At 29.9% G+C, this 15824-nt stretch overlaps 1 protein-coding gene, 1 long non-coding RNA gene and 1 other non-coding gene across 3 annotated transcripts; 1 reads left to right on the top strand and 2 right to left on the bottom strand.

The window, feature by feature from the left end:
• Nucleotides 1–22: 22 nt before the first annotated feature.
• Nucleotides 23–2841, bottom strand: LOC142645886 (uncharacterized). Its single transcript, XR_012846911.1, has 2 exons — nucleotides 2408–2841; nucleotides 23–428 (listed from the first exon to the last, which is right to left on the bottom strand). It is a non-coding gene; the product is annotated as an uncharacterized LOC142645886 (long non-coding RNA).
• A 974-nt stretch (nucleotides 2842–3815) lies between these two features.
• hh (hedgehog signaling protein) lies at nucleotides 3816–15577 on the top strand. Its single transcript, XM_027343913.2, has 3 exons — nucleotides 3816–5848; nucleotides 12027–12288; nucleotides 14513–15577. Exons 1-3 carry the CDS (start codon nucleotides 5150–5152, stop codon nucleotides 15238–15240), a joined length of 1689 nt encoding a protein of 562 aa, XP_027199714.2. The 5' UTR covers nucleotides 3816–5149; the 3' UTR covers nucleotides 15241–15577.
• TRNAI-AAU (transfer RNA isoleucine (anticodon AAU)) lies at nucleotides 15533–15660 on the bottom strand. Its single transcript has 2 exons — nucleotides 15624–15660; nucleotides 15533–15568 (listed from the first exon to the last, which is right to left on the bottom strand). It is a non-coding gene; the product is annotated as a tRNA-Ile (tRNA).
• Nucleotides 15661–15824: the final 164 nt, after the last annotated feature.

Here is a 15824-nt window from a genome sequence, read left to right as displayed (position 1 = left end):
AATAGATAAAACTTTATTTAAAAAAAAAACAAAAAAAAAATTTACAATTTTTCATTTTTTTTCAAATTATGTTTTGTCTTTCAATTTTGTTTTTACAATTGTGAATCTCTCTCTCTCACGCGTTTAGGCAAACCAATCTTTCGATTGATTCGATCTTTTGATTTTTGATTAATCAAATTTTTTCCCCCATTTTTTATTTTATAAAAAAACCAAAAATAACAAACAAACAAATGAAATGAAAGGAAATGAATTTACAAACCACCATTATCTAAACATTACATTGTTATAATTATAAAAATTAGAAATTATAAAAAAAATTTTCAATTAAAAATTTTACAAAAAGAAAATCCTTCATTCAAAATTCTTCATCGTCATTTGATTTGTGGTTTTCGTTTGGTTCATCGGTTCTATTCATGTTTCACCAAACACTATTAATATGGAGAGAAAAAAAAAACATCAATAAAAAATGCAATAAAAACATTACATTACATCAAATCATCATCATTTATAATAATAATCAAATTCAAACAAACATTGTTATTTTTTCTTCTTCTTTGTCTTCTTCTTCTTTTCCTTGATCATCATTCATGCAAAATTTCCATATAGCCACCCGATAGTAGGAAAAGATTCTTTTAAATTATTCAGAAAAACATCCAAAGAAAATTTTATTATCATCATCATTCGGTTGGCCACTTGGTTTGGTTTTTGCTGAATGATCTCATTTTTCGTTCTCCCAAATAGTTGTTGTTGAACAAATTTGTTGTTTGATTTGATTTTTTTTACGATGTTGTTCGTTCAATGTCAATTACCAAAAACCAAGAGAAAAAAACATGAATATTTCACCTTTGAGAGAAAACATTACGACTTTTTTATTTTATTTTATTTTGATTTAACAAAATAAAAGGAAACCGGCATCTTTTGAATTCAAGTTTGTTGTTGTTTTTGGTGGAAAATTTGTTTTAGTCTTGTTTTTTCAGGGGAAACATTGTTTAATTTTTACCTGTTCTTTTCTTTTTTAATTACCCTGTGTTTGTTTGTAATTTGTAATTAGGGTAATTAAATTGATGATGATGATTATGATGATTAACATAGATTGCTAATCATGTTTTTTAAAAGGTTTTTTTTTCGAAAAAAAAGGCTTTTTCTTTCTTTTGATTTCCAAGTTTCTAAAATCCTAATTCTCTGTTCTGTTCTGTTCACACGAAACAAGGAGAAGAAGAAGAAGGAAAAGATCAGATATCAGTGATCAAAAGGTGATCAAAATAACACTTTTTTTTGGTCTTCCTATAGATTTGATATTGATGGGAATTCTGTTCATTTATCGGTCAATCAAAAACTTGTTCAGAGTATTTTGTTTCTTGACCATTTCTACCCTGTTTGGCTATTGTTTATCAGATCAGATTAGAATTAGATTTGGTGGCCAAAAAAAACAGCTATTTTGTCCTTATTGATGGTGGTGATCGATTAAATGGCTGAAGCAGCAAGTCAAAAAAAAAAAAAAAGACCAGAAGATATTCTTCGTCGTCATCGAAGACCTTTATTGTTTAAAATTATCGGCTATTTACACCCAACTATCATCCACAACAAGAAAAACAATTTCCAGAAACAAACAACGACTTTAAACAAAAATTTCAAAATAATAATCAGCAGGGGCTCTTATCACCAACACCACCAAACCATCAACCATCAACAACAAACCATCATTATCATTATCATCTACCATGGGTGGTTGGCAATGGTACGCACCCATCATTTTCACCTAACCATTATCATTATTATTATCATCGTTCGTTCGTTCGTTCGTTCGTTCGTTCGTTTTTGGTTCGTAAAAAAAACAACTATAATAATAATAATAATGGGTGGTAAATAACCAAAAAACGACGATCATTTTTAGGTAATAATCATTATCATCATCATCATCATCATGACGAGCTGCTACTTTTATCCACGGTGATAATGATGATGATCATCATGGATATTCCTCCCTCTGGTCCACAGCCTCCCCTCTCCTCCCCAAAATCAATTTTTTTTCAATAAAAAAAATTTGTAAAGTTTTTTTTTGTAACCTGGGTCCACCGAGAAATATACCTGGCTGCTTATCAACCAACCACATACACTTTTGACACACGATTTTCTGCATTCTGGTTTAGTTTAACTGACCATTGTTGTTTGTTTGTTTGTTTGTTGTTTATTGATTGCCATTGATGATACCTGTGTGGGTGCTTGTTGTTGTTGTTGTTGTTGATGGGAAAAACAACAACAACAACAACAAAAACATTGTATTTTCTGACAAAAAACAACAATGCAGATCAACCAACCGCAACAACAACAAGTTGTTGTTTTGGGTGAAAAGAAAACGATCACCCATAGCGAGAAATTGATAGGTTTTTCACCAAAAAAGACCTACCTGGATGGTAACCCAAAAATATCGTCGGCATCGATCACAGTGATCATCATTGGTTATTTTGGATCATTGGAAAAAAAATTTCAAGAATTTTTCACCACCACCGAGGTTGCTGTTGTTAACCATTTTTTCATTCAAAAAAATTTTTTTTTCAAATTGAAAATCGATTTGTTATCATTATAATTGTCAAGTTTTTTTTGAAAATCTGGTCCATTGAGCTGAAAAATTGAATTTTTGGTTTCGGTTTTGGACAAACAAAGTTTCTGCTGTCAAAATAGTGGACAAAATGACCAATCAAATTTCTATTATCGGTTCGGTCTGTCCATTTGTTGTTGTTGTTACAAATTGGTTGATTGAATTTGTTGTTGTTGTTGTTGTTGAAATTGAGAATTAACAACAACAACAACAAAACCTTTTGCTCTATATTTTTTCACCAAAAAAAAAAAAAATAATCAGAAAATCCGATTAGATTTGGTTATTATTTTTGCTGTTGAATTTAATTCAATTTTATTGAATGAAATTGATCTGCGTGTGTGGCTGTTTGATTCTTTTTGTCGGATCTTTTTCCTATTTCTACCTTGGTTGAATTAAAATTCAAAAATTTTCAAGCAAACCAAAATTTACCGTTTAAAAATTTCATTCAAAAAAAAACAAAATTTCTTTTGGAAAATTCTTTTCAAAACGAAAATAATTTACATTTAAATTGAATTTTGGTTTTGTTTGATTTTTGGATTATTATTCGTCAAACGAACAAACAACCTGAATTGATTTATTTTTCGAGAAAGTTTCCGGAATTTCTCTCTTTTTATCATCATCATCATTTTCTATAAATTTTCTTGAAAGATTGATTTTTTTTCTCTTCTTCTTTGATTCAAACATGAAGAAATGGAATGTAATGAATGAATGAATAAAACACGACGAACATTCACGATTAATGATAGTTTGGATTCCATCATCATCATCATCATACAAACCATTCATTTTCCCTCCCCCATTTTCCCCTTTATCTCTCCCTCCACACTTTCCCCCCAAGAAAAAATTCATTACAATTCATCCATCAAATTGTGAAAGAATTTCTCTCTTTTCTTTTCTCAAAAAAAACTTATTTTTTAGCTGCTGCTACCTGGTTGTTTTGTTGTTTGTTCTTGAATTCAAAAATCACTATAGAATGAAGAAGACGAAAAAATGGGTGGAGCTTATACCTACCTTTTTTTTTGTTTTGTTTCGAATAACCAATCATAATAGGGCCTGGAATTCATTTCATAGGCCACACCTTTTTGATCACTTGTTACACTTGTTCGAGGACAACCCTCCCACTCCAAAAAAAAAAAAAAAAAAAGAAAAAAAAGATGACCATCAATCGTTCATTGGCCAAAATTCTTTTTTCTGGCTGCCAAAAAAACAAAGTGAAACAAACAAAAAATATGAAAAAACCTAATTGTGTGATTGATTTTGGACATTCATTCAGTCAATTCAATTCGCAAACTTCACTACAAACAAACAAACAAATGTCATCAGGCAACAAGTTTTTCCATTCTAAATGACGACAACAATTATATTGATCCATTCTAGCTAATCAAAAGATCGATTAATCAAATTGAATTGATAATCAAATTGAGAAAAAGTTTTTCGGAAATATTTTTTCCAGTAAAATTTCTTTTCCCCTGAAATCATCAACTTTTCACACCTTCACACATCGTCATTGAATGTTTTTCGGTCAAGAAAATATTGACCATTTTGATGAAACAAGTAAAGTAGAAATAAACGAAACAAGTGAATTCTTATTTTATTTTTATGACCATCATCATCAACATCGACAACATCCATCAACAACAACACAAGCCACAAAAAGCCGACAATTTTTATTTATTTACCCAGCAAAAAAAAATTTTTTCTGGTTAACTTCAAGCAGCAATCATCAGGTTTGGTTATTTAGCAACCAAATTTACAAAAAAAAAAAAAAAAATAAAGTCAGCAAATTTGTGCAGTGTGTGTAATATGCAAATATTTACACGGCCTCAGACATCAAAAAAAAACAACATCAAAAACTGTGAAAAGGGAAGCAGAAATCAAATGAACAACGTCGACAATCAACCAAAGAAACACACACAAAAAAGTTAAATCAAACACAGAAAAAAAACACTGATGAGTGGAAAATGCCTCAAAATTTTATCGGTGCTGTTTTTTTTTCTGGCCAGTAAATAAATAAATAACTGGCTGGCTCTGGCTTTCTGTACGTGTCGGTTTTCTTGGTTTTATGCAAAACATATTTTTTCGGTTAAGTGCGGTTACCGGTGCTTGTGTTTTTACTTCTTTAATTTTCGGTGTTTTTTTTTGTTGTGGATTTTATCAAACGTAATATGGTCGTATGACGTTTTTTTGTTGTTGTTGTTTGGTTACAGAACGAGAATGATTCTAAAGTAAAAAAAAATCAAATATTCTTCGCATCGATTGATCAAAGAAAACTCCAAAATGATGTGTGTGTGTTTTGAATGTAACCAGGTTTTTCTGGTTAATGAATGATTTTTCAATCAATCAATCAATCGATTATTCGATCAACTTTGAACTTTATTTTCATTTATTTTGGAGAAAAAGAAAGAATTTTTTGTTTTGTTTGTTTGTTTCAAAGTATCATCATAATCATCATCATCGATTGATCGAAGGTCGAAGAAACAAGAATAATCTAGTTCATCAGTGTCCAATATTCAGTACTCAGTTCATCATCATCGTCATTAATTAAAATTAATGATGATTATCAATCAAAATAATAACATTAAAACAATGACGAATATTATTATGGATGCCTACGATGATCATCATCATCATGATGATCATCAAATATGGCCAACAACAACAACAAATATCAATCGACAACAACAACAACAACAAAATAGCAATAAATCAATCAAATTGATTACAAATCAAACATTATTACCATCATCATTATCATTACCATTAGATCAATCAGTTATGAAAAGAACTTTGAAATTTATTAATCAAATATCGATGATGATTGATCAAAGGTTCATCATGATGAAAAGCAAAAGATCTCAACAACAACAACCAAAACATCATAGTCAACAACAGAATTATCATTATAATCATCAACGATATTACCATCACCATCCACACCATTCACAAAGTACATATCATAGGCCTTGGTTGACCACCATCATGATCATTATGATGATTCTTGTACAATCAACATTATCATGTGGTCCAGGTCGTGGTGGTAGTCGTCGTCGTAGTCCACGTAAACTTATACCATTAGTATTTAAACAACATATACCAAATGTATCGGAAAATACATTAGGTGCATCCGGCCTAAATGAAGGTCAAATAACAAGAAATCATCGTCGTTTTAAAGAATTAGTACCAAATTATAATCAAGATATTTTATTTAAAGATGAAGAAGGTACCGGTGCTGATCGTCTTATGACACAGGTATGTTTTTTTTATGTTTGATTTTTGATTTTTGATTTTTTATGACAAGTTTTATTACACACACACTGCCTGGCTGACTGAATGAATGAATGAATATTCTCAGCATCCATCTCTTACCAGAAATAGATTTAGAAATCTATAGATTTAATTACCTATGAATTTTATTAAGTGTACAAAGTTTGAGTTTGTTTCGCAAAGATTGAATGAACACAAAATTCGTGAAAATTTTTGAATTAAAACAAACGAAAAATCCTTTCATTATTTCCATCATTTGATTGTCATCATCATCATTGTTTTGATGGAAAAGAAAAATTCAAATTTTTGAAGAATTTCTTTCTTTCTGATTTTTCATTATCAATTTCAACAACAGCAACAACCAAACAACCAAAAAGGTAATAAATTTCACCTAGAAAAAGCGAAGAAACGATTTAAAAGCTCTCATCATCAGTTTTGATGATGTATTTGGTGTTGATTTTTTATGATGTGGTCACCACCACCACCAAATCAAAGTCATTTTGGATTTATCAAAAAAAACTTGAATAATTTGAATGAATGATGATCATGATAAACCGTGATCTTCGTCGTGGTCGTCGCTCGTCGCCAATCATCGTCGCCAATAATAATTAAAAGAATCTTTTTTTTGACAATTTAATGACCATCATCAACAGCAACAACAACAACAGCAGTAAAGCTTTGGTCATTTGATTATCCTCTGTATCATCGGTCATCATCGGTTGATCATCCAACTTGATGATGACCGATGATCAAGTTTGAAAACAAAAAAAAGTTCAACATTTCAAAAGTCTAGTCTAATTTTTCGAAAAGTTTCTTTGGTGGTGGTGGTTGTTGTTTTCAAGGGAGAGGGAAGATTATGTTTTTTCGTAAATGTGATGATAGATCAGATCAGATTCAGTTTTGGTTCAATTTTTTGTGGTTTAATCCGATGATGATGATGATTATTCATGAAAATTTTATGGTTTTTAAAATTGATTTTTTGCTTTTTGTTTTCGGTTTTTTTAATCAACCATTATGACCAACAACAGGGTGATTTTGTTTCTGATTCTGATTTGCATCATTATTTGGTTTGTTTTTTCATTCAAAGAATGGTCATAGGTCAAATAGGAAAAACATGTGTTTTTTTTGTTCATGGTATAAGTGTCAACACCTGTTTTGTTTTTTTTTGTCTAATTTAAGTTTTGATTTTTTTTGCAAACAAGGTGTTCACTTCAGTGTTAATTTTGAATTTAGTTGACAAATTTTTATTATTTATTATCCTTGTCTAGTCTCTTAGGCTTGGTGTTTGTTTGTCAAATTAATTTTTTTTCTCTGTTCGTTCGTGTTCGCTGTGAAAATCAAGATAATATATCTTGATATCCAAAACAAAACAAAAAACTAATTTTTTTGGTTCTTCAAGTGTGAGAAAAAATGATTTTTTTTAGGCTTTAAGGTCGCCGTTTAGGTTAGGAATTTAGATTCGAAACAAAAAAAACGGATTGTTTACCCGAGAAAATTTTCCGAGAAAATTCCGAGAAATTTATGAAAAACTTTTTTTTTATTCCAAAACAAAGATTATCGTTATTTTTTCTATTGGTATTTTCATTGCAAAAAAAAATGAATTTAATATTTTTTTTTTGTTTTGCCATCACCACCACCATATGGAATCAGCGAAGAGCCAGGTAAAATTAATTAATTTGCTTGAAATAAATCTTCTGAATTCTTGCCAACATGGCCATCAAAACTAAAAAAAAAAGAATTTAAAACCAAAAAACCAAAAAAAACATGACATATGGATTTCTTTTCGGTTTGATTATCAGGCGATTAAAACCACGACACACAAAGCTTACACAGGTATCCATGATGATGATGATGACAAGCCGAATCTTTTATATGAACATAAATTATTATTTATGACGACGATGTTGGTGGTGGTGTTGGTGATGAAAAAGATGTAAATTTTCAATTTAGTTTTTGGTCGGTCGGTCTTTGTTTTTGGATTTTCATTTTTCAGCTTTTCAAATTCAAAATCTATACCTATATTAACTCTATTGTGTCATGTGTGTGAATAGGTGATAGCCAACATCCGTGTTTGGCTATATCTGGATATCTATATAGCAAGCTATTTTAACCTAACCTATACCTTTTTTTTACCTTTTTTTTACACTGATTAATGATTTATAAATCATTGATAATAATGATGATGACCAGGAGTGACCAAAGCAAAAACTAAGGTCACTACATTACATTCTTTCTTTTCTTTCCACAGATCAAGTTCAAAGGTTTTTCAATTCAACCTGGCTATTGTGTTTGATTTGTTATTTATAGTTTTTTTTTGTTTTGTTTATTCGATTTCGTGCATTTTGGGTCGATATAGAAATTCGAATTGATGGTCAAGCGGTCTTTTTTTTGTTGTTGTTCGGTGGTGGTATAGTTTTTTTCTTCTTTTGTGAAGATAACCAGGGGGAGCAATAGGGAAGGGGAGATTCAAAAAGGGGGGAAAACCTTGATCTTTGGTTGTTCATCATCCACTGATGATGATCGACTTGAAAAAAATAGCTAACAAGTTACCAAAATACACTTTTGGATGATGATCATCATCAAATGATGATGGCCGACCGAAAGTCAACGAAGTAAAAGAAGAAAAAGAAAAATTCTCGATGGTGGCCGACCACCATTACAACCACCACCACCATCGTTGATGATGATCATGATTGGTGATAGTTAGTGTGTATATAGCCTGTGTACTTTCTTTTCTTTTCCTTCTTTGAAAAAACAACTTTAAATTCGGTATGTGTGTGTTTGGTGCTCCATTAAAATAAAATAAACGAAATGAAATTAAACCAGAGAAAATAACGAAAAAAAAACTGAACCGAAATACAGAGCAGAACAGGTCATGGCTATTTCGACTTTTTTCGTTTCGTTTTTCGTTTCGTTTTTTTTTCAATTTTCAATCTAGCTAGGTGGCCATTATTATTTACATACACAGGTAGCGACGAAGACGATCATCATCATCATCGACAACAACAACAAAATGGTGATGATGATTGGGTGCGTTTTTTTTTCTTCTCGAAGATTTTCTTTGAAAAAATTTGTTGTTGTTGTTCACAATGACTTTTGTTGTTGTTGTCGTTTGTTTGTTGTTGTTGATTGAATGGATTGTTGATGATGATGGTAAAGAAGCTCGTGCAACCAAGGAAACTTGAAATTTGAAAAACTCACCTTTGACATTTTGAAAGATTTTGGTTCAATATGTTTGAATCACAGAGAAAGAAACGTAAATTATATTTTTTTCCAAAAGAATTTTTTTCATTTTTTCACTGGGTGTTTTCATTTTTTGTTGTTGTTGTTGTTGTGGTTTTTTAACATCCAACAACAACAACAACAATGACAGGTCATGAATTATATTGGCTGGCTGCTGCTGCTGCTGAAAAGAATTGATGAGGGAGAGAGAGAGAGAGAGAGAGAGAGAAATTTCGTATCCTAGATCCTTGTTGTTGTTGGGCATCTGATGATGTTGATGATCAAGGATAAATGATCATTAACGATGCTTATTTTTTCAATTCAATAATAACCATTTAGGTGAAAATAGGTGTAGGTGGGTTGATAGGATAGATGAATGGATGGATGGTTGGGTGATCAGTGATGATATATATAGGATGAAATCTTTTTTCCATAAACTTTTTCTTTTCCGAAAACTTTCCGTCTCTCTTCAATAACCAAAAAAAAAAACACGGTAGTTTTTTTATTTAGCCAATAATCATCATCATCATCATCGATTGATAATCACATTTCTATTTAAAAAAAAAGTTTGATTGGGTTATAAATTTGGAAAAAAAAATTCCTGAAAAAGAAAAGAAAATTGCCAGAAGGTTTATTCTGGCTAATTTTTTTTTGGGAATTTCCCCCTCTATCTCACACACTCTTGGGTGAGACTGACCAGAGAGCGAGAGAAAGTTATTGATTATTGGTCAGTGTCCAGTTTGTGTTTTATGGCTCAAAAAATTTCTCACGGTTCGATTTTTTTTGGTTGAAATTCTTTTCTCAATGGTAAAATTACCTGGTTCCAAGTTTTAAATTAGACAAATTTTCGGCATTTTTCATTTCGACAAAGTTTTTGCTCACTTGACTAATTTTCGAATGAATTTTTTCTGTCGTTTACTTTTTTTCATTTTCATTTTGGTTGTTTGCACTCAAAAAAAAACCTAATCAAATTAACCAGATTAGAGAAAGAATAATATTTTGACAGGTGTCAGCAGTGTTCAGGTTCAGTTTGTTTGGTTGTCTCAAGTGTCTCTCACTTGAATTATTCAAAAATTCTGTGGAATTTTAAACATTTGTTGTTGTTGTTGTTGTTTGCTGTTGTTGTTGTTGTTTGTAAACAGCAAACAACAACAATCATTAATGGAAAAAACAAACATGCAATACTTGAAATTCATAAAAATCTAGCCAATCAATCAATCAATCACGAATTGATCGATAATTTTTTTGTGAATTTCATACCTTTGGCCACTTGTTTACCTTGTTTTTGAATCACTAAAGTGTTTACTAAATAAAGGTCAAAATATTGATTTTTAAAAAAATTGAAAAAAAACTTCCATTTGAATAGAAGAAAATTTCTCGAAAACCTTTTTTTTTAAAAAAAACAGATTACATTCAATAATTAAATAATCTTTCCGGAAATTTTTCCCTCAAACAACAACAACAACATTCTTTTTGTTTTGTTTGCGGTTTTCGAAATCAAAATCAATAAGGCAAAGAAACAAAAAATTCTTCACTGACTCTATATTAACTTGAGAGATTTTTGTTTGTCAAAAAAACAGAAAAACAAAACAGAAAAACAAACCACCATTTGAGAAAAACAACAACAGAAAAATACAAAGATTAATTCTTATGGAAAGTTATGTCACACACAAACAAAATGAATGAATGTCATGAATGGAATTCATTTTGGAAAGAAAAAAGAAAAAAAATATCTGAATGAAATGACAAAACAAAATGAAAAAATATTTAATTTTCTTAACAACTTTGCCGGCAACTTTCTCTCATTTTTTACCTAATCTTTATCAAACAAAACAACAACAATATTTATTCAAGGCTTTATTATTCAAAAAAAAACAACAAAACAAAACGAGAAAATTATTATTTGTCATTTTTGTTTGGCAGAATTTCATCTCACAAAATCAAACAAAGCAAAAAACAAACACAAAAAACAAACAGCAGCAGCAGTAGCCAAAAGCCGATAATTCCCTTAAATATCAAGCCAGAAATCAAGAATGAAAAGAATTTGCTCTGTTGAGATGGGCTTTTTTTGTTTCCCACTTTAGCTTATTAGAATAATTATTTTATTTTTTTTCTGGTTTTTGTTTACCCACTTACCACACTTTTGGTTGTTCGGCAAATTGATTTTTGTTTTTTTTTTGTTATCCATTCCATTGAAAAAAAGTAAATTATTTTGGTTGGTTGGTTTGGTAGGAAAAAGTTTGATTTTTTTTGGAAATTAAAGGAAAAAAACAGGTAGTGTTTGTTTGGTTTTCAAGGAATTAATCTCATCATCATCATTGGCAATACCTTTTTGGTTTTTCAATGTATTAAGCACACCTGTTCTCCTGGGATAATCCTATTTACACACACACACACACAAAACCACTTCAAATTAACTTTTTTGAAATAACGCCAAACATTATGTAAATTAATTTTTTCTTGTGGTTTCAATTTCGATAAACAAAATCTCTTTATTTCTTTGCAAAAATAAATCAAAATCAATCAATCAATTGATCGATCGAGTTCGATTTAAAGGTGACAAATATATCTATTTTAGACAAGAGAAATGAAGATAGAAAAAATGTCATAATAAATTAGCAAAATTTTCGATCGTGATCTGTTAATCTTGATTCTGCATTCATTCGCATCTTCAGAAGAAAATTCCCGAAAAGATTTCATAATGAAGATGATCGGTCATTGTCAAATTCGGTAGAAAATTTTTTCCAAAAACATTTCCCAAAATCATCTTATGATCAATCATCATTAGTTATCTTCGAAACAGACAGACAGACAAGCCGAAAATGAAAATTGTCACAAAATATTTTTTGCGAATTAATCTAATTACGTCCATTTTTTTTGAGAAATGTTTTCAGAAATTTTCTAATCAAATTTTTTTTCCCAAAAACATTTTCCCCTGCAGAGATTAAAAGAAAAATTAAATACATTAGCCATATCGGTTATGAATCAATGGCCTGGTGTTAGATTACGTGTTACTGAAGGTTGGGATGAAGATGGTTCACATGCATCAAATTCATTACATTATGAAGGAAGAGCTGTTGATATAACAACAAGTGATCGTGATCGTTCGAAATATGGTATGCTAGCACGATTAGCAGTTGAAGCTGGTTTTGATTGGGTTTATTATGAATCACGTTTTCATATACATTGTTCAGTTAAATCAGGTAAGGACAAAATTTTTTTCATTTTCAAAAAAAAAGTTTTCCGGAAAATTTCCCGGCAACTTTCCTAAAAAAAACACATTTTTTTTCGCTCTATAAAAATCATCGATTGATCGATCGATTGAATCAATCAAAATTTCATTTCGATAATGATTATTATTGTCGACATTTATGGCAAATTTTGCCCATAAAAAATGCCCAATAAAATTTTTCCGAAATTCCTTCTTTCCAGAAACTTTTCTTTCAGAAAAAACAAATTAAATTATTTTATTGATGATAATGATTATGACACGATGATTATTATGGGCAACAATAACAACTACAACAATGTTTTTCAAAATAGCGAAAAAATAATTATTTTATGAATGAAAAATGTCATAAGAAGAAAAAGAATATCTTGGTGACAAACAAGGAATTGAATGTTTGTTATTGTGGCCCGAAGGCAAAAATCGATCGTATCGATTTGATGAGAGAGAGAGAGAGAGAGAGTGAAGGACGAATTTTTATTTTTTTTCGGTTACCCACGGATCTAATCGATTATCATTTTTGATGATTATTGATCAATTGACCAAAAAAACTGAACTGATAATTGATTTTTTTTCTCTTTCTCTCTACCATTCTTTGTTGTTGTTGTTATTTATTCAAGGTAACAACAACAACAACAATCGACAACAACAACAACAACAAGCAATTCTATTTTCTGCTTTTTGCTGAATGAACAAAACTTTAAACAAAAACGAGAAAAAAGGGTTATCCTATTTTTCGATTGTTTGTTTTGTTTTGTTTGGGAAATGAGATTTTTTCCAAACAAACAAAAACAACAACAATAAGTTTCTGTTGTTGTTGTGTAATAAATAAATTTTAGCCAGAAAAAAATGATAATACGATTATCTTGATTTGATTGATTGATTGAAAATTGGAAAACAGAATCAGGAAAAATAACCAAAACAAACTAAATGTTTAACAAACTTACACCAAGCAGAGAGAGAGAGAAACAAAAATGAAACAAACTTGCCGCAATAATCATTATTATCAGAATTGGTGGAAAACGAAAAAAAAACTAAACAGAGAAACTTTCCAGGCAAAACAAAAAATTTAAAAATTTTAAAATTTTCAACAACAAAAATCGTAATCTATTTTTCAATATCCAACATTCATTCAATGTTTTTTTTTTTGTTTTGTTTGTCAAATTATCATCATTTGACATGAACACATTTATCGTTTTCCAATTATAAAAATCGTTCATTTTTGTGGTAAAAAAAAAAAAAATTCTTCAGACATCCATCCATCACAAGAATTTTTTAAGTTTTGTTTCGTCTATAGCTGCTAAATAATTTATTTCCTTCAAGATCAAAGATTAGATAAGAAATTTTTAAAGTATCTCTCTCTCTCTCTCTCTGATGTAATGATGATGATGATCAGCATTTAAAAAACAATGAATTTTGTTTGTTTGTTTGTTGTGGTTTCTCATTGATCACATTTTGAATGAATGCCGCCATCATCTTTTTTTTTGATGATAATCGATGATCATCGGTTCGGTCAGTCAGTCAGTCTGTCCGAAAACATCTATCTATCGAACAACGGTGATGACATTTTAAATTTTTTTTTCTTTTTCAAAAAAAAAAATTCAAAGATAATGTCGATGTTGATGAATGTTGTTGGTGGTGAATTTTACCAACCATACATCCATCCATCAATCGTCGACGACGACATCATCGATGACATGATGTCTGTGATTGAATGAATGAATGTAACACACTCACTGACTAACTTGCGACCACCATCAATGAAAAAAATTGATGACATTTACCGGCAATTTACGAAGAAAAAAATTTTAATTCATTTTTAAACGTTTTTGTTGAAAAGTTTGATTCACATAAAATTTTATGTGTGTGTTTTCTCTCTCTCTCTCTCTCTCTCTCTTCATTGAGTTCGGAAATTTTTTGGTCGTTTGAAAATTGCATTTTAATTAATAACAAATAAGAGCAAAAAAAAAAAAATAACGAACATTATGATGATTGGCCATTAAGATTTCGGTGAAGAGTAATAATCAGACTGATAGCCATCATCATTTATTTGTTAAAATGATAATTTGTCCATTTGATGATCATTTGATGATGGTCGATTATTGCCACATCAAATAAAGATGATAATCGATTGTATCGATAAATTTCAGTCATAATTTTTATTAATGTTTTTTCGTTTCGTTTTCGTTGTTTTCAAATAGAAAAATCTGAATCAGCTCGTAATGGTGGATGTTTTGATCAAAATAGTACAGTAGTGGATGAAAATGGTCATCAATTAAGTATTCAAAAGTTGAAAATTGGTGATCGAATTCTAACAATGAATATGGATACCGGTAATTTAGAATTGAGTACGGTTATTATGTTTTTAGATCGTAATCCAACAATAGAAAGATTATATTATGAAATTGAAACGGAATTTGGTTCACGGATAACAGCAACACCAGCACATTTATTATTTATTTCAAATACGGGAAATTTTTCCGATAAATATGAAGAATTTGTATCGAAAATCGAAGTTGATCAATATTTATTGGTTCAACAACAACAACAATTATCAATTCGAATGGAACGAATCGTTCGAATTCGAACGAAAAAATCTCGTGGAATTTATGCACCATTAACAAATACCGGTACAATTTTAGTAAATAATATTGTTGCATCTTGTTATGCAATTATTGATAGCCAACAATTAAGCCATTTATCATTTTTACCAATACGTTTTGTTTATAATTTTATTGAATTTGGTGATCAAATTTCAAAATTATTGAATGTTTATCATCCAAATCATCATCAACAACGGCAACAAATTCCATCAAATTCATTGAATTCAACAACAACAAAAACAATACCGAATGGTATACATTGGTATCCACGTTTATTATATGAAATATTTAGCCATTTTATTCCAATCGATTATGTTTATCATTGAAATCCGAAAAAAAACAACCAAAAAAAGCGAATCACAGAATCCAAACAGAATCCAAGAATCCACGAATCACCCTTTTTTTCCAATTATTTATTCTTTTCATTCATTCATTCTCTCATTCGATTCCATATTTATTGAATTCTTTTCTCATTTTTTTTTCGTTCTTCTTTCTTCATATACTTTTCAACTTTAAAATCATTGTCATCACCTGATCTGTATTATAATTTTTCTCATTTTTAATTTCATTTTGTAAATAAAAAATAATTTTTTTTGAACAAAAAAAATCAATAAAATATGGCCAGTGTGGGGATCGAACCCACGACCTTGGCGTTACTTGTTACATCTTCAAATGGCATCTGATAAGAAACCAATTTTAACCAAGTTGTTATTAGCACCACGCTCTACCGACTAAGCTAACCGGCCATTTAGTTATTCCGTTTTGGTCAAAATTGAATATTCAAAGTTAAAAATAGTATTCAAAAGTGTTAATTAATTTAAAATAATTAGCGATGATTTTGGTTGTCAAATGATAAATCAATCGATTAAAAGACTGATTTGAGTGAGTAGACAAAAAAAAAGTAAATATT

This window comes from Dermatophagoides pteronyssinus, unplaced genomic scaffold, assembly GCF_027571235.1.
Source record: "Dermatophagoides pteronyssinus isolate colony J.1.1.1.1 unplaced genomic scaffold, Derpt_VIB-CSIC_2022.12 sq0027, whole genome shotgun sequence".
Lineage (NCBI taxonomy): Eukaryota > Metazoa > Arthropoda > Arachnida > Sarcoptiformes > Pyroglyphidae > Dermatophagoides > Dermatophagoides pteronyssinus.
This window is presented reverse-complemented; position numbering and strand designations above follow the sequence as displayed.